Raw genomic sequence first — 23215 nt, forward strand, 5'->3', positions numbered from 1 at the left:
CACTAACAAGAATCCTGAACAGACAGATGGAAAGACAACCCTAAACCACCAGGTGGCGGAGGTTTAACAATATATATCATTATAGAAAATGTATTGATGTAGTGTTTAAAAATATATTGAATAGAAAGTAGATATATTTATTTTTAAATGAAACAAGTAAAAGTCCAAAATATGAAGTGAAAGAAAAACTTAAGTAAAGATACTTAAAAACCAGACTTAAGTGTAGTAACAACTTTACTTTGCTAGTTTTCCACCTGTGCATATAACTATGTAAAGTACACAAATTATGTATAATGAACCTACATATTAACATATAAGTGCAAGTATATAGTGTTTCTCTTAAACCATATTTATTATTAGTATTATTTATTTTTAACTGATGCACTTCCACATTTAATAGAATTCTATAGTTATTTGTTGTTACCCTTATTGTTTAACATGGATGTCATTTCTTCTTTTTTAAAGGAATTTACTCAAGGATTTGTTCTTTTATAAGAGCTGGCGTTTTGCTATTACTTATTTACACCTTGAGACAAAATAATGGAATGAAACTTCTAAAAAACTTTTGTCCATCACTTATTTATTAAAATGTGGCCTTTACTGTAAATATCTAATGATTTAGTCATGGAGTCCAAGCTGCATTATTAAACATAATTACTTGCAAGCACATTTGAACATATGGTAATTTTTGTATAATGACAGTCATCTTGAACAAATTTTTGCAGTTGTCATGGTTGAGTTATGTCTGTAATATGGCACACTCTATTAGCACTTACCCAGCCCCCCGGCAACAATCACCCTTCCACCGAGACAGCCAGCCACGAAGTCCGCCCGCTTTTCTCTCATCCGGGAGCTCCTTGTGGGCTTCAGCCAAACACCTACACAAAGGGCCGGAAGGTCAAAAAGAGTGAGAACTGGCATGTTTAAAAAATGAATCAGGAAATTGACTGTCCAGCAGGAGTGTGTCATGTGTCATGGTATGTGTACTGACATGAGTGTGAGTACTCTGTAGAATGCCTTGATAATGAATGTAATAGCACAAAACAAGCAGAACGGCCAGTAGACATGGATGGGTCAATGCAAGTCAAGCCACACACATTTCATTTGCTCTTGAGCCATCTGTCTGATAAACAAACACACAGTGCAAAAAAACGTGTAGGCTGGTAATGTCTGAGATACCCTCTGTCAGTTCTACTGCAGAGCGTGACTGTCCTTTATTGGCACCCTGGCTCTTCATTGTACTGCCATGTTTTAGCCTGTCTCTGTCGCAGTACCTCCCGTTCTATTCTCTGCTTAGTATTGTATGTAACGGTGGGTTTATCCCACTGGCACAGTACAAACATTAATATAAATAAGTCATTTTTTTTTGTATTAAACAAATGCATTTAAGATTGTTGCGCTCAGCTCAAAATGATCTGTACATACAGTTGAGTGCAAAGGTTTCAATACCATTAGTGACAAAATACAGAAAACATTTAAACGATAGAAGCTCTATTTTCATGATCATAACACATGTGCAAGAACAAGCCGTGTGCAAGTATGCGTCTGAGATATCTGATCCAAATCAGTTCCTCTTCTTCCCTTTAAGAACAGAGTATGTGCATTGCTGCACAGGGATGTTTTCCTAATGACGTATGATTAGATATGTTATATTGATTTTTAGCGATATAAATAACCAGTTGGCTGACAATGTACAGCACAAATGCTTTCTGCTTTTCTGTCACTATATTTTATGTCATTATTTCAATGGTAGTGTAATAAACGTATAAATAAACTCGGATTAAAGTATGCAAGAATTTATTCTCAATTGCAACAGCCCAAAATTCCAAATTATTTGAGAGATCAATGCAGAGATCAGAAAGCATTAAAGAGAAAACCTTCAAAAAGTCAGTAATGAATATAGACAGAATGACAGTTTATAAACGGAAAGGGCACATTTTCCTCTCTGCATAGTTTCCCACTATATACAGTGGCAAGAAAAAGTATGTGAAACTTTTGGAATTTCATGGTATTCTGCATAAATTTGTCATAAAATGTGATCTGATTTTCATCTAAGTCAAGGGTATTGACAAATATAATGTGTCTAAAATAATAACACAAAATAAATTCTGATCCCTCATGTCTTTATTGAACACACTCATTCAACATTCAAAATGGCAGTGGAAAAAGTAAGTGAACCCTTAGATTTAATAACTGGTTGACCCCCCCTTGGCAGCAATAACCTCAACCAGGCGCTTCCTGTAGCTGTGGATCACACCTGCACATCGTTCAGGAGGAATTTTAGCCCATTCTTCCTGGCAGAACTGCTTTAGCTCTGTCATATTCTTTGGACGTCTCATGTGTATGGCTCTCTTCAAGTCATTCCATGGCATCTCTATTGGGTTGAGGTCTGGACTCTGTCTTAGCCACTCTAAAAGGCAGATTTTGTTTTTCTGAAGCCATTATGTTGTGGACTTGCTCCGGTGTTTTGGGTCGTTGTCTTGTTGCATCACCCAACTTCTACACAGTTTCAGCTGACGTACAGACATTCTCACATTATCCTGAAGAATGGTCTGATATACCTGGGAATTCATCTTCCCCTCAATGATTGCAAGCTGGCCCGGCCCTGATGCAGCAAAGCAGGCCCAAATCATGACATTTCCTCCACCATATTTTACGGTTGGGATGGTGTTTTCATGATGATATGCCGTGAACTTTCTACACCAGATGTAGTACTGTGTGGTTTTTCCAAATAGTTCGGTCTTAGTTTCATCAGTCCACAAAACATTTTGCCAATACCGCTGTGGAGTGTCAATGTGCTCTTTTGCAAATTTCAGTCCCAAAGTGTCTCCATTTGTAGAATGTTTGCCTAACTGTAGACTGGTGAATTTCTAAAGTCTTTGAAATCACTTTGTAACCCTTGCCAGCTTTATGTAAATCAACAATTCTTGATTGTAGATCTTCTGAAAGCTCTTTTTGGCAGGGCATGGCTCACATAAGCGTGTGCTTCTTGTGCAGAGCAAACTCCAAAAGTTTGAGGGGTTTTTTTCAGTCAAAGTAGCTGTAGTCCAGACCTCCAAACTCATTTTCTTAACGAGACTCTAGGTGTGCTAAAACCTGACTCCAATTAGCTTTTTTGAGGTTATTAACTCAAGGGTTCACATACTTTCTCCACAAGCACTAGGAGTTTTTTTTTTGGCTGTTCTCAATAAAAACATGAAAGATCAGAATGTTTTTTGTGTTATTATTTTAGACACATTATGTTTGTCAATACCATTGACTTAGATGAAGATCAGATCACATTTTATTACAAATTTATTCAGAAAACCATGGAATTCCAAAATGTTTACATACTTTCTCTTGCCACTGTACACTATAAGATATAAGATTCATGCTATATTCTGCAGTCTTGCATTTAAAACAGTATATGATCTATATTTAATTGTCTGCTCCTAAAACACAACAAATGGCTAATTCTTACACTGTGTTTTTATCAATGGAACTCACTGCTCGTGAGTCACTACATAGTAACATAGTAATTACATCTTATTCCTGCGCCAGGATTAAGAGAGGGTTTTGGGAAACGGCACTACATTTTATATATATATATATATATATATATATATATATATATATATATATATATATATATATATTCTGTATAATATTACTAACCCGGCTGATATAAACTTGCACAGATAGAAGGTATAATTATGGATTTCAGCTGGTTCCTTGCTTTACCATGCCTTGGAGAACTGCTTTTTCTTAGCGTGTTCAATACTTTATTCCTGTGTCATTCCACTTTATTACACATAACTTTATTTATGGATTTTAATGTTGTGAATTATTTATATATCCGGATTTCTTGAGTTAATACTGATGTCTGGTGAAAATTTCATGTGAATAATCTCATTGGAAATATATTTAATGAAAAAAATGTTGACGCGTTCAATACTTATTTCCTCCACTGTATCCATTTTCTCTTTCGGCGCCTTCTCAATCGTGCTTGTAACTGGAAACTGGATCCTGGTTCTTGTATTATTAAGAGGATGAGCATGAGGGACTCAGTTATATACAGAACTTAAAACCTTCCTTGATGCTGTCTGTCACAAATAATAAACTAACATCACTAACTGATTTTGTCTTCTCTTTCCTTTCATTTTCATTCTCTGTCTAGATCGCTAGATCTGTGCTCTAAGCCTTTTCTCCCCATAAATCTCCTCTCCATGGTAACAGGATGAAGAAAGGAGATGTAGATGGAGTTTATGTGCTCTGCACGATTAAGATCAGTCAACAACCCTCTGCAACAAGACCTCGTTCACACAGGACAGTCTGTGAACTCATACCCCTCCCTTTTTCTCCTGCTCTCAGTAGGAAATGTACTGAAACATTGATTATTTGATCTTGGTCAGTTTCCTTGTTCACATCCATTTGTTTATTGCAAAGCGGATGTGCAAGATTTAGCATGCAGATACGCTCAATTATAGAATAAATTGTTCTTGGGATTCAAAGCCTCGTTAAAGGAAATCATTAGGGAATGTTACACGTGTAGTATCTCCCCAAGGGTGTAATCACTAACAGACATACTCAAAGCTTCCATTGTGTGTTAACTTAATCACCATTTTCAAAATCACAAAATACATCCATGTTTTTATGGCATTGCTTTGATCCTAAAACATACCCCAACATGCATTCATTCACCATTAGTAAGTGCTTTTTTTTCTGGGTTGGGTTGTGCTGGCTCTAGAGCCTATCCCGGGGTACGAGGCCAGAGTACCCACTGGAAAGGACGCCAGTCCAACGCAGGGTACCATGCACACACACACACTTACACACTCATTCACAACAAAAGGAGCATGGATGCCATCACAGCCTAATATACTATTGGTGTAAAAATAAGCATAAAATAACATATCAGGATAAGTTTCATGGTATATTGTTTATGGTGCAGTAGAATCTTTTACATATTTGGTACTTGTTTAACACACATTTATATATCTGGTATTTGTTTTTACAAATTGAAGATTTAATGTTCTTTTTAAAACTTGAAAAAATCAAGTATAACATCAGAGGCAGGGGTGAATCATTTTTGGGAAAATGGCAACAATTTATTACCTACTTCAATGATGTACGCACCCTGGAGTTGGATTGAGGGAATGTTGATGGTAAATACTAATCATCTTACCTTTTTTTTTGTTTTTCTGGTTGTTTGTTGTTTGTTGTTGTTTTTTGTTTCCCCTTTCTTTTGGTTTTGGCTGTGATTATTTTGTTGGGGCCGGGTATGGTGGGGTTGTTGGATGGGGTGTTATAATATAATATGTAAAATGCGATTTTCCAATAAAAATTCTATGATAAAAAAAAATACTGACCATTTTATAAGGAACACCTGTGCACCTGTTCATTCATGCAATGATCCAATCAGCCAATCATGTGGCAACAGCACAAGGTATAAAATCTTACAGATACAGATCAAGAGCTTCAGTTAATGACAACATCAAACATTGGAATGGAGAAAAATGTGATCTCAGTGACTTTGACCTTGGTGCCAGATGGGCTGGTTTGAGTATTTCAGAAACTGCTCGTGGGATTTTCACGCACAACAGTGAGTTGACACAGAATGGTGCAAAATACAACAGACATCCAGTGAGCATCAGCTCTGCAGACGGAAAAGCCTTGTTGATGAGAAGTCAGAGGAGAATGACAAGACTGGTGCACTCTTGACAACTCTTTACACCACTCTTTACAATCATAGTGAGCAGAAAATTATTTCAGAACATTTCACAACATGTGAGGCAGATGGGCTACAAGAGCAGAAGACCACATCCCATTCCATTCCTGTCAGCCAAGAACAGGAATCTAAGGCTGCACTTAGCACAGGCTCATTGAAACAGGACAGTTGATGACTGGGAAAACATCAATCATCTCTCATGCACTGCACGTGATTGGTTTATTAGCTCATTGCATGAATGAGTCGATGAACAGATGTTCTTATTAAAGTGGCCAGTGAGTGTATTTTACCCTACATACATGTATGCTTAGCACCTTGAACATAATTCTGAATATTTGTGTAATCTGTGTCAAAGACCATTGTGAGAAAAGAATTTGATTACAATAAAAGACATTAGTTAAATGGTGTGGATACAAACGCAGCAATGTATCAAACCTTATACATTAAAGACTCGATATTTTCAGGTAACAGCTCATTTTCCACTGAAAGCCTTGGTTTATGTAAATATACATCATTTACGTCACATGACTCTATCTAAACCTCTTTCTTGTAGACACTTGATAAATACAGGGGTCTCTGTCTCATGTCTGATTATGTCTAGTCTCCACATGACTTAATTTCACTGGCACTGGACTTGTACTCTGCACAATGGCAATTAAGTTGAATCTAATCGAATCTAATAATTAAAATAAATAATTGCACAGAAACAAAAACAAGTGAGTTAGTGTGTACAGAGTGGAAGAAATATAGAGAGATGCCTCAAGCCTTAATTTCATCTTCCTCATTTTACTGAGTCATGTCACCCTTGGCATTTAAAAAGTAAGCCTTCACTAAACTTTTCATTTAAGCGCTAATAAGGAAGCAAGCAAAAAATAACAAGCGTCCCTCTCTTTGTCATACACATGTGCACTTTAGCTAATGAGACTCATGAAAAACAGAGACAAAGGTGACCTGGGAAAAGTGTCTTCAGCACTTCAGTACGGGGAAGTGTTTTGAAACAAGTTGCTGATAACATTGAAATGAAAATGGCAGAAAAGAATAATGGAAAAAGAGGGACAGGCAGAGAGAGTGAGTGAGTGAGAGAGAGAGAGAGAGAGAGAGAGAGAGAGAGAGATAAAAGGAGGAAGAGACGCAAGGTTAAGCAGGCGTGCACATTTCCATTACCGAAAGTGTTTCTGAAGTATCCACAAAAAAGATAATGCTTCCATTTTAATCAGCAGCTTTCTAAAACTCTACAGTAATAACAGCATGATGGATGTTTTGAAAGCCCTTAAAAATGTAGCTGTTGTGGTTTACATGACATACACTGTGTTGCACTGAGAGGTTGTTAGAAGAGAAATAGAAAGGAAACCAAGTGCATGCTCACATGCTGATTAAACTGGCATATACAGTGGGGGAAATAAGTATTGGATGCATCAACATTTTTTTCAGTAAATATATTTCCAATGACACATGAAATTCCTATTCAAATGGAAATTTTCACCAGACATCAGTATTAACTCAAGAAATCCGCAATTGTAAAGAATTCACAACATTAAAGTCCATAAATAAAGTTATGTGTAACAGTGTAGTAGTTTCATGTAAATAAATTCAAGACACAATAATATGATTATATCGCTACAGTATGTGCTGCAAACATGAAATTTGGGAAAAGATCTCACATAATGAGTCACGTACACATTACAACACAGTGAAATCATTTTCTTCGCATACCCCAGCATGCTAGGAAGTTGGGGTCAGGGCGCAGGGTCAGCCATGATACAGCGCCCCTGGAGCAGAGAGGGTTAAGGGCCTTGCTCAAGGGCCCAACAGTGGCAATTTGGCAGTGGGGGGGTTGACCTCCGACCTTCCGATCAGTAACCCAGAGCCTTAACCGCCAAGCCACCACTGCCACACATATGCTGTATAAATTAATAGCTGTCCAGGCAACTGAGTTTTATCACAGTTTTATATTTTAGAAATATAAAGTGTTGGCAGTTAAACATTATATTAAATATTTAAACATACTACACTTTCAAAAAATGGTGAGGACACATCCCCATTCTCCAAAGAGTAGATAACTTTCCTTTTAAATTTGGGAGGACACACTTCCTTTTTCCTTTCAGATTTACAAAGACATAATGAACTCTCAGCACTATGATGATTAACATTTTTATATTAAATAATAAGCTATTGCAGTAAAAAAAAAAAGGATGGGTAAGTCAGTAATTCAAAATGCAGACAAGCTGTCATTCACTAAATTCATCTGCTAGGAAAATGGAGCTGCCACAGTCTGCTACAATAATGCAAGAATTTAAGAAAAAGAATGTTTTTCCTTAGAATACTGCTTAACGAACTCAAGAATGAGAATTATTGTCTCAAGTCGAAACCAAACCACATTTTATCAAGAAGTGTGCAGTGCTAGTGGCAGCATGTGATGTAAGCTAGGAATCTAGAATGCTGTGTACTAGTTTGGTTTATCCACCCATTTTCTGTAATGCTTGTCTTACACAGGGTTACGGAGGAACCTGGAGCCTATACCACGGGACTCGGGGGCACAAGGCATGGGAGACACTGGAAAGGGTGCCAGCTCATCACAGGGCACAATCACACACTAATACTTCTATTTTGGAAATGCCAATCAGCATTTCAACACATCTTTGGACTGGAGGAGGAAACTGGAGAACCCAGTTGAACCCCCTGAAGCACAAGAAAAACAGGCAAACTCCCAGCACACAGGGCAGAAGTAGGATTCGAGCCATCAACCCTTGAGGTTAGAGGCAAATGTGCTAACCATTTAGCCACCATGCCCCCTGGTTCGGTTTAAACAATAACAAAACAAAGGGGAGGAGTTTTGGGCATCCACAAGTTGACAAATTTAAATGAATTGAGTTAATTTAGAGAATCAGAGAAAGATTAAGTGAACGTGTACCACTGCTTATTTCCTTCTTTTCTTCGTTTTTGACTTCAATAAGTGAATAAATCATTTTGATTCTATCTTCAGAGCTTGCAGACATAAATGATTTATGCAATTGCACAGATATTATATCCTGCAGGTCTCGGACATGTAATCTTATTTCTGAGAATTCACAACATTCTGCTTATGAGCCGACTACTGCACTACCGTCCATGTTTCCAGAATTCTTTACATTCTTTTCCATTAGTACTGTTGTGCTGTATTCACACTGCAAAGATGTTTTATATTCAAATGAATGCACAAACGTACAGCCTAACTCTCTCTCACCGGGCTCTTTCCTGTGCTACCTTGAACACCGTTATGACACAGCTACAGAGTGAATTTATAGCGTCTGCTGGCAGCCACGTTGTAATATATTTAAGTTCAATATATTTCCGAAAAATGTACATGGAAAACATTGATAATTACAGTGACATGTAATTACAGAGATGAGAAATGATCTTTTCCTATGATCCATTATTCGCTACCCCTTTTCTCTCTCTGCCTCTCAGCAGATACAGCTGTGCTCTGCATGGAACATGAGGTGTGTGTTGACTGACAGGTCTGCAGACTCAGAACAATGCCCCAGCTGGAAATAAGAACCTGGAAATGTTTATTTAAAGCTCACAAATCAATCATCTCTGACACACACACACAGCACCATATAGTACTTGGTACTGTAGTCTGCTGCTGTTCTTTTGTCCTGTTATATTCTATTGAAAACTGACGGAATTAATCATCCGCAAACACAACCACCATACAATAGTATTTGTATCATACAATAGTATGATACAAGAGTATCATATGATAAATCAAAGCAACAAGCCTGCATTTGTCCACAACTCATCGCTTTGGATTACAAATTATTACCTTATGAGCATACTCATCAATAACAACAAATCAAGACAAAGTGCCTGCTTAATCACACCGAATTCCCATAGGAACAAGCTGCTCATGAACTCCCAATAAATCACTAATGTTCTCTCCGGCAGAGTTGCACACTGGAACTGATTTGAGTGGATCAATTCATGGTCATTCCAGTGAGAGCCCTAAATAAGACTTATGCTGAAATGTGCTGATTTCAGCCAGCTTTTGGCTGAGACATGGTCAATTCTGCAATACTCAGCAGATAGGGAGAGATAATGAGAGTGTGAATGAAGAATGTTCATTGTCGATGTATAATTTTGAAGATGTTTCATCACTTATCCAACAGGTATCATTCATTTTCACCAGCCAAAGCAACACTACTATTAGTCCACAGATCAATCTGCCCAAATTGCTAATATTCAGTTTGATTTGTGTTTACCCCCAACTAAGTATGCCTTTCCCAATTACTACAACATTACATGAAAATGTTTGTGAACCCTCTTTACTTTTCATGTCTTTATTAAACACATCAATGAATCATTAAGAGTCTAGGTTAGCACCAATAAAACTCCACCAAATGTTCCCTGTAGCTGTAGACTTGTCAACAACTTCTATTAAGCCTCAAACGATACTCTGTCACCCTATAAAAATTTCCTGGTTTTGGATTCATTGTTCTTTCAGTGATCGCAAGCTGTTCAAACCAGAGGCAACAAAAAAGCCCCAACACATGATTTTCCCTCCACCATGCTCCACACTTCCAAGTTCAACTGTTTGTGTGTTATTAATTGAGGTAGATGTATTTTATATGTAATTCATGGAAAATATCCATGTAATTGGACAAGATTTAAAATTCTTTTCTCCCAACTGTGGGTCATAGACCATGTACGTTATGATGTGTAGAATTAGTAACGGTCTTGATCAAATGTAGCATAGATAGACGGGATTATCTACAATAATAAAATCTAAATCAAATGCATCATAGAGCTCCTAAAGTATCTATTTTAATGCCACTTGGGGGCATTTTATGTGAATAATAACTTTCTGAATGAAAAGTAAAAAAAAAAAAAAAAAAAAAAGAGGCTCTAGTAGATATTTTAGATGTCTCCTGAACTTGATGACTGAAAACCTTGATAGCCAAGAAAGGAAATATGGCAGAAGCACAGAACAGAAAGGAGAAGCACATATAAAGAGAGAAAATGTGAAAGAGATGCAGGAGAGCACGCGCACTCACACACACAGCGCGGCCACTTAAATACAGTGGTGTCACCTCTAAAACTGCAGGAAATTTCTCAGTGTCCTACAGTGGCAGCCCACTGATACAGACCTCTCCCCCTGTTTGACATTGTACACTTGTTCAGAGTAGTCAGAACAGTGTGTGTGTGTGTGTGCGTGCATGGTGGATGTTGTGAATGGTGGTAAACTGGGTACAGCTATACGTGCAGTGCCTTGATTTAAAAATCGCTGGAACAGACATAATCACAATAACAATCGTCACAGCTAATGACTGCACACGCCCTGCCATGCTACACTCCATCAACAGAAGCCCAGCTGCAAGGACTATGATGGTAATGAGGCTGTACTCTCTACTTACAGAGACACTAGAGCAGCTAATAGACCACAACCAGCCTATTAGCATTAACATCAGTATGTGTGGCAAATATAAATGCACAGGATTTCGGCATCTTCCTCAATCAAGTACTGAGGCTTGATTCACATTGAGTTACAGTGGTGCTTGAAAGTTTGTGAACCCTTTAGAATTTTCTGTATTTCTGCATAAGTATGATGTAAAAATCGTCAGATTTTTCACACAAGTCCTAATGTAGATAAAGAGAACCCAATTAAACAAGTGAGACAAAAATATTATACTTGGTTACTTATTTATTGAGGAAAATGCTCCAATATTACATATTTGTGAGCAGAGTTGTGTTATGATATGGAGGCTGAGTTGGATGCCAGTGCAGATTTTCAGTTTTAATGAATACCAAACAAAACGCAAAACTATGAACAGGCAGCAAAACACTAAGGCAAGAATCTAACATTAACAAAGAGCAGGATGAACATAAAGACAAACAGCAAAGAAAGACACCCCCCCACGCCGGCTACTCCCGGCGTGCCAGAAAACACACCCTCCCCCCGCGGTCCTGGCTCTCTGGGCAAAATGTCTTCAAAGCCCCTTAGGTCCTGAGGTAGACAGCAGGCATGAGCTGAGGGGCAGGCATGAAGTTGGGGCAGGCTTGCCGGGGTCGGTAGACAGCACCCAGGCATGGGAAGCTGGGTCATCAGCTTCAGCAGGGCGAGAAGGCAGAGCGACATCCACAGGATGGCAGAACTTGGTCGGTCGTGTCAGCAGACTCTGGCATGAGCAGAACTTGATTGGCCTTGACGCCGACCTCAGACAGGAACTGGGCATGCTCTCTGAGGTTCAGGTGTGGGGCGGTCTCTTCCGCACCGCAGAGAGATGACATGATATCCCCGGCCTGGCTTGAATGCAGAGCGATGGCTACTGCACAGCCAGCGGGAGGAACGAAGCTCAAGGTGGAGCCTGAGGGGGAAGCGACGTTCCCCATGAAGCTAGAGGGGGGAGTGGCACTCTCCGCAAGGTCTGAGGGCGGAGCGAAGTTCTCCGCGAAGCCAGAGTGGGGAGCAAGGTTCTCCGCGAGGCCAGAGGGGGGAGCGAGATTCTCCGCGAGGCCAGAGGGGGGAGCGATGTCCTCCGTGGAGCAGGAAGGGGGAGTTACATATGGCACAACGCAAAGAAAAGGAGCGTTGTCCTCAGCGGACCAGGATGGCAGAGCGACGTCCTCAGCCAAGCAAGAAGGCAGAGCAACGTCCTCAGCCGAGCAGGAAGGCAGAGCGATGTCCAAAGCGGAGCCTGGCGTAGTGATGTCTGAGGCGGAGCAGGGAAGAAAAGCGGAGCTCTAGGCCAGGATGGGGGGGAGCAATGTCTTCAGCTGAACACGGAGACTGAGCGGCATCCTCAGCTGAAAAGGAATGCTGAGTGGCATGCTGAGCAGGGAGGCTGAACGACGTTCTCCATCGACTTGGCATGCTGGACAAGATCCACAGTCGGGGAGGGATGGAGGGTACGAGATGGTTCCAGCCTGGTTGGAAGGCTCCCCTTTGGCATACCCCATGATGGATTACAGTACGTTGAGCCATTCCCAATTGGTTTTAATTAGGGAGAATTTCCCTTCACTCTCCCACCTCGGTTTCTCCCTTTAATACAGGGCCTCTTGGATCCGGAAAAGTTCTCCTGCATCCATAGTAAGTCTTGTGTTCTGGCACGATATGGAGGCTGAGTTGGATGCAAGTGCAGATTTTCCGTTTTAATGAATACCAAACAAAACAACAACTATGAACAGGCAGCAAAACACTAAGGCAAGAATCAAACTTAACAAGGAGCATGAACACAAAGACAGAAGCGACAGCAACGAAAGACAAACGCAAAACAAGGAGTTCAGTGCAAACTGTGGCTATATACACAAAAGTACTCCTTAACATGGACGTGAGTCAGGTGCAGGTGGTCATGTGACCGTGATGGAGTGAGGTGCAGTGGCTGCTGGAAATGTAGTCCAGAGTTCCTTCTCTGATATTACATGACAAGTTGGGTGTAACGCATTGCAAAGTAATCTACTGTAATCTAATTACTTTTTCTGATAACGCTGTAATGTAATGCATTACATTTTAAATTTATGTAATTTGATTAGTTACTGATGTCAATACAGTTCCATTACTTGCGTTACAAATTTATTGTTAAGAAAACAATATTAAGTAAAATGCATTTTTAAAATAAATCACGTTTTGCCCTGAAGATTTTTTTATTTAGCCTCGAATAATTCTCCACTTGGAGCGGTTTGTCACTACGTAACTGAACGTCATTAAAAGAAGACGACTGCATATTCTATGTTTAGCCAGGGTTTTTATAAGAATAGCACACAACATTATATTGTTGACTTCAGTAGAGCATGACCACATGAACCACAAAGACAGCTGTTTGCTAGCAGGGTGCTGGCACGGATTGCGTTGCTGAATCATGATAACCTGGGCCCATTAGCTGATGAGGCAAATTTAGCTTTGCAATTCACTTACCGCTGCTTGCTGTCTGCTGCACTCATCCCAAGACACAGTAATTTACTGCCTGCTGTTTACCCCCAAGCACTTTTTTCCTAGCTTAGACCCTGCAAATTCTGCAAGTTAATAAATTATTACGGTATCTGAGGTCATTTCTTAATCTGGCCTTTTCTTTTGATGTAATGTAAGTAAAAAGCAAAGTAAAACATCTCCAGCGATGCTGCAGCATCAAATAAAGAAAAATATAAGATGGCTTCGACTATGATCATTTACTTAACAACTCACTCTCTCTCACTGCCACACAGTATGTAGCCTGAATATATTTGTGGAAACATTCTTGGACTGTTCAGCCTTGCTTTGCTTTAATCAGATGCTTTTGGTTTAGCATAGATGGAAAAACAGTCCTATTTGCCATCTAATTGCAGACTGGATTTTGTGCATCACTCTATGGAGTTGTTAAATATGTATAAACATTTTCACAGAATGCCTGCTGAGTTAGCCATTCAACTATATTAGCAAATGTCACTGTGCTAAATACATGATGCGTGAGAAGTTAATCATCATCTGGAGGTACATCATCTGTGAAGGACTACCATTATAAATCACGCCCAACATTTGAATTGATGCAAGAAATTTTAACATGTTTTTAGTGCCTTTGAGTGTGGAGGTGTAACTGACTGTGTCGCAGTTGCCAATGCATGCTTCTGGTTCCTGTCACGCCACACACCCTCACTACACCCAAGCACATCTCTCACTGTCTATGTCAAATATCATTCTAATATCTTATATTATTTATTAGATATGTATTTTTAATGACAGTAATCCAAGTTTGTTGCTGCTTAAAAGGGAAACACATTACAGCCAAGAGACAACAGCATTTATAATAAAGAATAGCAAATCTCCAGCTATTTTTAAAAAATCATTCTAGATATCATTTCAGTAAAATTTTATTTGATAAAGGGGGTTGGTTACAAATTTGTGGTCACAAACTGTGCTTGCAAAGTGACAGTAGCTTGTGAAAGGAAAGGTTTTTAGTGCATAACCAACATTATCCAACTAGCTTTTCCACGAAATGAAAAGGCTGTAAGATGATAAGAATACCAGCAGTTCTTATTTTTGTTTGACTGGACCACTTAGAGTTTCCCCCACTGGACCAATCAGGTGGCAAGTGAATGTAACCATGATGACTGCTGGTGAGAAAATGTCTTGAATTTCTGCCTCCAAAACAAAAGCTACAGCAGGCAGCATCCTGTCTATGACAGTTAGGATAAGAAATGAATCATTATTATTAATACAGATTATCCCATAGAGCTGATGAATTCTCAAATCTGACCGGTTAATTCATTCATTCTAATATGCTATTGTACCTAAAGTAGCAACTCATTCACAGGGACTTGGCAAATGCGGACATAAGCTAAGCCTTACAATCAGGGGCGCCGTAATGCAGGGAAGATTAGGACGATTCTAAGGGCAGACAAGGGGCCCAGCAGAACCCCATACTTATCTGTATGATTTTGGTATTTAAATGGAATCTTTGCACAATAATCTATTAACCCTCTTACCCCGTATGGCCGAAAAACCGGCTTGCCCGTCTCTGATCTACTCCTGTAAGGACGATATACCGGCTTGGTCGTCTATGCCAAATACCCGTAAGGCCGATATAGCAGCTTTACCAGTGTAAACGTTATCCCCTTAAGGCCGGTGTACCGGCATTACTCTGCTATGATTCCTTACTTATTTAATTATTATTTTTTAACCCGGAAGGTTGATTACGTCATGATGTCACGACGTGATTACGTTATTACGCCGGCATTACGATGAAGATCCAAGCGTGAATATTGGTGTAATAGTAGAAGTGAACTAAAAATGCCAAAGCGAAAAGCTAATCGTGTTCCAGCTAAAGTTACACCCACAGTGAACACAGGTACATCTAAAACAGTGAAAAAACAAGAAAACATACACAGTTACACAGGCGAGAGCAAGGATTCTAGATAGTGACAGCAGTGAAAGTTCAGGTGATGTTGAAACCGAAACCGAAACTGATAGAGACGCAAACTCTCCTGATTCAGACCCTGATCCGTCTTCATGTTCAGCATCAACCAGTGCAACTGACACTGCAGGGGTCTGGAGTCATAACGGGACCATTTCTGTGCATTCGTGAAAACACTACCTGCTGGTCTGATTATCACCAGAAACTTGACTTTTGGCGCGAAAATGCATTTATTTATTTATTTATTATTTACTTGAATTTATTCAAAGGCATTGACCACGCTGATGCTCGTATGGTACTTCTAAATGAGTATAAGGATTTTGTGAGCATTTTTCCTCATTTCTCTAGTTAAGAATTGTGCTCTAAGTGGAGTAAAAACACTGAACTGCTTCATTTTCAAAGTAATATTACACAAATACATTATTATAAGTTGTTTCAAGGCCTAAAAATGTTAAAATTAAAATGTTGATTTTGGGGCCAATTTTGGCCTGGGAACTCAGGGTTGGCGTGCTGTTTCTATGGGGAATATAGGGTTGTGGGACATAATACTGTGGGAACTAAGGGGTAAGAGGGTTAAGAAGCATGCTATAATGAATGCACTCAGTCTGTGCCAAGTGCATGTGTGTGTCCCCTTAAGACGTTCTTCACAGTTGTGAGTTGTTACATGCATCAGGTAGATGGCAAGAGATGGCGTAGATACAATCAGTATACCAAAAGAGGAAAGAAAAACATGAAAAAGAGGAGAGAACAAGACGAGGAAGACAGCTAGTCACCCTGTTTTTCAAAAAATAAGGTTATTTCTGTTCCCTGTTTTGTGTTATGATTCTGAAGCTAGCCCATTTGAAGCTGTTACAATTAACATAAAATAGAAATTCTATCGGTTACTCACCCCGATGTTTATCCTTGGAAGTTGGAACGCAATGTGACCTAGAATATATGTTTTTCCACGTAATCGAGCAATAGTAATGGAGCATCGAGCTTCAAAAAGGACTTAAAAGGAATGAGCGACAATAAAACTAGTCCTGTCTTGTATATATTCAAGCTTTCCGAAGCCTTGAAACAGCTTTCTGTGAGGAATCGATGGAAATTCAATGAAATCATACAAATCTGCTTTAATTGTCCTGAGTGAGTTTATGAGAGAAGTGTTGTAATGACGTCCAATTCATGAGAATTTATTATTCACTTATTATTTACTCAATGAATAATAATAATAATAATAGTAAAGTTCATTGTTCTTGGTACATGGGGAATAAGAAATCACAAGTCGACAGCTTATAAAGACATCCAGACAGAGTTTCTATAGTGTCCGTGTATGAGAGAGAGAGAGAGAAAGAGAGAGAGAGAGAGAGAGAGAGAGAGTAAGTAATAATAATAATAATAATAATAATAATAATAATAATATGTTTAATTTATATAATGCCTTTCCAGAGCTCAAGGACGCTTTACAACTGTAATACAATGATACATAAACAAGGAACATTCATGGACAAACACAAAATGCGAAAAACAATGAGTAATCAAACACAGAAGAGAAATACACAGTACAGATAGTATAGTCACTGAGAAAAATACATAGCAACAGATTATGACAGATAACATTGAGAAAATAGATACGTTTTTAATTGGGATTTGAACTCGAAGATGGAAGTGATGCTGTGAAGAGTCAGAGGGAGTGAATTCCAGATTTTGGGTGCAGCTACACTGAAAGACCTGCCACCCATGGTAGAGATACGAGATCTAGGGACAGAGAGGAGTCCGAGCCCAGAGGACCTGAAAGAGCAGGACGGGTTGTAGGGGAGAAGCAGTTCACTAAGGTAGCAAGGTGCCAAACCGTGAAGTGATTTAAATGTAAGCAGAATTATTTTATATTTAATGTGAAATGAAACCGGTAGCTAGTGCAGTTCAGACAGGATTGCGAGCAATGCGAAGGAAGGTGAAAGAACCAATTTTAGAAACAGAGTTTATACGAGCTTTAAAGGTGAGGGAGGGATCAAAGATGATGCCTAAATTTTTTTTTTACAGTACTAGATGGTTTAATGAGAGTACTATCAATGTCGCAAGTAAGGTCATAAAGGATATTTTTAGTAAGTGTTGATGTTCTGAAAATAATGATCTCAGTTTTATCCATGTTAAGTTTTAAAATGTTGGAGTTAAGCCATCCTTTTTTTTCAGTGACACATGCTGATAGTGGATCAGTCAGGAGAGTGGGAGCAGATTTACAAGCTGTATAGATTTGAACGTCATCAGCATAACAGTGGTAACTGAAACCGTGGTGGCAAATAATTTGACCCAAAGGCATTATATATAATAAATAGCAGAGGTCCAAGAACTGATCCCTGAGGGACAGCATATTTTAAAGATACAGTAGGCAACCTATAATCCTGCATAGATATATAGAACTGTCTATCTGTGAGATAAGAAGTAAGCCAGGAAAGAGCAGCACCTGTGACACCAATATCCAAGAGGCGGGAGAGAAGTAAGTCCTGACAGACAGTATCAAAAGCGGAACTAAGATCGAGTAAAAGAAGAATAGAAAGAGAACCAGAGTCACTAGAAAGTAATAGGTCATTGACAACCCTTACAAGGGCAGTTTCGGTACTATGAAGAGGACGAAAGCCAGATTTAAATGGGTCAAAGAGATTATTTTGAGCAAGGAAAGATTGAAGCTGGAAGGCAACAGTACTTTCCAGTATTTTGGAAATAAACGATAAGTTAGAGAGAGGGCGAAAATTAGAAAGAACAGTAGGGTCCAAGTCAGGTTTTTTTTTTAAAGAACTGGAGTCACTACTGCAGTTTTAAGTGGTAGAGGGAGTAATAATTTAGGAAAGAGCAACAGAACTCTTCAGATGCGTGATCATCATGAGCTGGGGGTTGAGAGAGCTTATTGATTGTGTCAAACAACACTTCAGGCCTATTGCTAGCTTTATTGATCATTGTGGAAACATAATTAGATTGCATAGAGTTCAGAGCAGTTTTGTATGCATTGAGGTGATCAGTGAAAGCTAGATGGTAAACAGTAAGACCAGTTTTCCTATAACGCCTCAAGCTGTCTACCAATGAAGGACCAGAGCTCAGGTGTATACCAGAGGGAAGTGTGGGAGGAGGGGACAGGCCTAGTCTTAATAGGAGCATGCTTATGCAAAATATCAGAAATAACAGAGTGGTATTTTGAGAGTATCATTGAAGGACAGGAGATCTCAAAAACATCAGAAATTGTAAAGGAAGCAATGGAAGCAGAGAATAATGTGGCATCAACAGATTTAAGGTTCCAATACGATATCATTGTGTTACTGCGTTTCTTTTGAGCAGGAGACTGAGAGTACAATGGTGTTAATTACTTGTACTGTATATATAGTTATTTGTATATCGTTATAAATGCATAATTTCAGTTAATTTAATAAATTTTTAAAACGTAGTTCTTTATAATCTCTAATTGAATATGCAATGATTGTTATCCTTATTGATAATGATTGTTTTTACACGTGGCAATAAGAAAAGATAATTGGGGGGTGGGGGCCCAGAGTTCAAATTAGCCAGGGGACCCAGAAACCCTAGCGGTGCCCCTGCTTACAATACACAGATTTTTTGTTTAATGTGTTCTTATTTAACAACCAAAAATTGTATAAAGATTACTCTGGAGACATGTATTTAATATTTATGATAGAAGACCTCAGTCAGTGCTTAGGGGTAAAGTTGTTTTTCTACTTTCTCTACTGTGGGGAGTCTCTTCAGGACAGAGCGCTTTGCTCTATGCGGTTTCTCACTAACATGACAAGCTGTACTTTTTCCTTCTTATCAGCCTCGAGAGAGAAGATGAGAGACTGGTTAGGGAATAACTATTTATAGCTGTTATAAGCCGTTACCTGTTATAATGAAAGTGACAATAAGACCTAACTTGTTTTATGGACATACACTATATGGCCACTGTATGGTTTATGGCCATATCACATCCATACGGTATGTGGTTCCTCCCAAAAATGTTGCCACAAATTTGGAAGCAAAGAATTGTATCAAATGTCTTTGTATGCTGTAGTATTACAATTTCCCTTCACTAGAACTAAGGGGCCCAAACATGTTCCAGCATGACATTGCCCCTGTGCTCAAAGTGATGTCCATGAAGGCATGGTTTGCCAAGGTTTGTGTGGAAGAACTTCAGTGGCCTGCACAGAACTTTGACCTCAACCCCACTGAATGCCTTTGGGATGAATTGGAACTCCAACAGGTCTTCTTGCCAGATATCAGTGCCTGACCTCACTAATGAGCTTGTGGCTGAATGAGCAAATCCAAAATGTGGTGGAAAGCCTTCCCAGAAGAGGAGGTGTTATGATCAGGTGCCCACAAACTTTTGGCCATCGAGTGCAAATTACTATGGTATAAGAGGAATAAAACATGACAGTGCTTACTGTTATAGAAAAAGAATCAATGACAGCGTGGCATGATGTGACATAACATGATGCATTCTCTTTTCACACATGCACGCACACACACACTTTGTCCATGCATCCATTTTCCATAGTCTACCACTTATCCTACACAGGGTCACAGGGGAGTCTGGAGCCTATCCAAGGGAACTTGGGGCACAAGGCAGGGGACACCTTATACACCACCGCAGGGCACAATCACACACTACGGACAATTTGGAAATGCCAATCAGCATACAACGCATGTGTTTGGACTGGGGAAAGAAACAGGAGTTTTTTCCTGGAGGAAACTCCCAAAGCACTGGGAGAGCATGCAAACTCTGCGCACAGGGCAGATGTGGGATTCGAACCTTGGAAGTATTTCTTCAAGAGGCAAACTTGCTGACCACTAAGCCACTGTGTTTTCAGAGTGAATGGTGATGCTATATAAAGAGCATCTAGCATGAACATAGGCTAACTCAGTAAAGAAAGAAATATAATAATCATTACAATAACCTTTTCTCCAGTCCCACCTCACTCTAAACTACTGTATTTCTGATTGTGGACAATATTATGCTAGGCCTGATTTCCTTGCTGGTGAGTGGTTATAGCTTGTATGCAAGTGCCCATGACTCAGAGTGGATAACTGTGGATCTCTCTGTGCATGCATGGTGTGTGTGTGTGTGTGTGTGTGTGTGTGTGTGTAGTGTGTATGAATGCGCAGTGCGGTATCAGTGTGAGCAGACAGAAATGGAGGGGAGAGGGCAGCACTGTAATATTTCAGCTCACTCTGACTCTGGCTCACTCTCTAGACTTGACTCATGATGGTTTCAGTCATGCGCAGACTGCCACTGACGATTTCCCGTTCTCTTTCCTTCTCACACACACATTCAGAAGGAGAGTGGGTGCTGTAATGTCAGGACAGAATGAGGGCCTAGAAGGTAGAGAAACAGTAGGACAAGTAGGACAAATTGCTACAATGTGTAGGTGCAGAGAATCTCGAGAAAGACTATCAGACTGTGTTTGGTCTGGACTTGACATGAACAGAAACACAAACAGCAGGCCACACGACCTGTATTTAAGAGTTAACCCCGTGTGAATACAGGAGAAAAGCAGCTGCCTGTGGGACCAAACCTCCAGCACCTTTCCGTCTAAGAGAAGCCTCACACCCCTGCTGACTGTTAATACCTGTCCTCCCACAGAGCCGATTCAGTATGACATCGGTAAACAACAACCGCACGTGATTTGAAAATTGCTTTGACAGCGTTATTACAACATGGCATATTTCTGACTTTAATATGAACAAATTAATTCAGGAGAGCCAAGTGAATAAATAGAACGTACTGTGTTTTAAGTGACTTGTATGCTAGGCAATAAATAAGTGCCAAATATAAATCCTGCTTGTAGCTAATAAAGACTTACACATTTCTGTGAGGGACAGAGATATTCAATAAATAAAGCAGTCTGCCTTCAATGTAGAATAATATGCACTAAATGTAAAACACTGCTGCAGGGAACATTATCAGAACGTAATAGCTAGCATAAATATTCAATTCACGTCAGTGCTTGGGGAAAAGTGAGGTCTTGTATTATTCAGCTTTCTGAGTGCCAGTCTTTTAGTTAACTGTCTGCATAAGCTTAGCACAGAAGGAGAAGAGTGTTCTGCTTGCATAGCCCACTTCAGAAATAGACTTGCGCTATTTTACCTACGAGGAATGAAGAATCTTTTTCGACGAACAATGAAGGATCTTTTTCGATGAACGATGATGAATCTTTTTCTCGCTATCTCTCGTTATCTAATGCACATACACAGACAGACATTGTTTCAAATAAAATGAAATCAAGTGAAATATAGTAGGTTGGAGCCAGATCTGAGGTCCACATGAAGATGAACGCCTTTGGCGCTGAATTATAGGGATCATTTCGGGTCCACAGAGAAAGGATTTCTGGGATATAAAGGGCGTTTGAAATGACTGCAGAGGCAGAACCCCTGACCCTGCAGATTAGCCTGAGGAAGTCAGTGATATACAGGAAAGGATGTGAGTAAAGTAACCAAAAACTTCACTTAACTAAAAGATATTTCACTTAAAAAAAAACAAAAAAACACTGAAGTCAGTGTCATTATTAAACTAAGCAACTTGAGAAATGAAGACATTAATTTTGCTTTAGAAAGTATCATTCAGTACATTTACATGGACAACAATAATCCAATATTAATCCGATTAAGACAATACTCTGATTAAGAAACTAGCATGTAAACAGCAATTTTTTATTACCTTAATCTGACTAACGTCATACTCGTAGTAAACACAAATTGAATTAAGAAGCGTTCGTAAAAATTTTGCATAAAAACACCCAAAACTGTATACGGTACCATAACGAAGACGATTTGTATGTCGATACGTGAAATTCTGGAGTGAACGTTGGACGGCGTGGCGTGGGGACGTAATGACGTGTGCCATTAATCGATCTATGTTCTATGTAAAACGGGTACATTAAACGAGTATTCCAAAAGCGACTCATGTAAACACCTTTATCACAATATTGTCTTAATCAGAATAAGGTCAATAATTACATTACTGCTGTCCATGTAAACCTAGTCAGTGTTAGACCAGATCGGATTTACATATCAGAACAAGCACTGGCTGATGATGATGATGATGATGCTGATGACAATACGATCAAAACCATTCATTGTAAATAAATAGTGAATAGTAAATAAAAAAAAAACTGAGTTACCTCAAGGAAAGTATATCAATAAAAAGGGTCTGAAAACTATACCTGGAAAAAGTGTTTAAACGTTTAAAAACAGACAGAGATAAGATAGAGAGATAGTACAGTATAAGTGCCTCTGATGTCAGAAACAAATAAGATCTTTTGAACAGCTTTGCCCTAACCACAGTGAAGTGAACAGCAGGCTAGGCAGCAGGGCTACTTTTTAACAAACATCTTTGCCAGCTTTTAAGCACGGTTGCTTTAAGCTGCAGGGAAATGCATCTCAGATAAATCCAGAGCCCAGGAGAGAAACTCTGTGCATGTAATTAACCAAATAACCTGCACTGGGAGCAGGGGAGAGAAAGACAGAGAAAGGCTGCTGGCTTTTCTTTTGCTCATTTCATAAAAGGACTAATGCGCTGATACTGGCAGCCAAACACTCCAGAAAACAATGTTTGGCATAAACAAACTATAAGAGAGTCCAATTCTGTAAACTTATAGCATGGTTTAGAAAAGAGAAATGTGTACAT

General features: G+C 39.3%; 1 protein-coding gene across 1 annotated transcript in view; it reads right to left on the reverse strand.

The window, feature by feature from the left end:
* The window catches only part of LOC128619020 (kelch domain-containing protein 8B), a 108459-nt gene that overhangs the window by 11185 nt on the left and 74059 nt on the right, over window positions 1-23215 (reverse strand). The window contains exon 4 of the mRNA XM_053642853.1: window positions 777-878. Within this exon, the coding sequence (XP_053498828.1) occupies window positions 777-878 (102 nt within the window). The remainder of the gene's footprint in view (window positions 1-776; window positions 879-23215) is intronic.

Source organism: Ictalurus furcatus, chromosome 15 (genome assembly GCF_023375685.1).
Source record: "Ictalurus furcatus strain D&B chromosome 15, Billie_1.0, whole genome shotgun sequence".
Taxonomy (NCBI): Eukaryota; Metazoa; Chordata; class Actinopteri; order Siluriformes; family Ictaluridae; genus Ictalurus; species Ictalurus furcatus.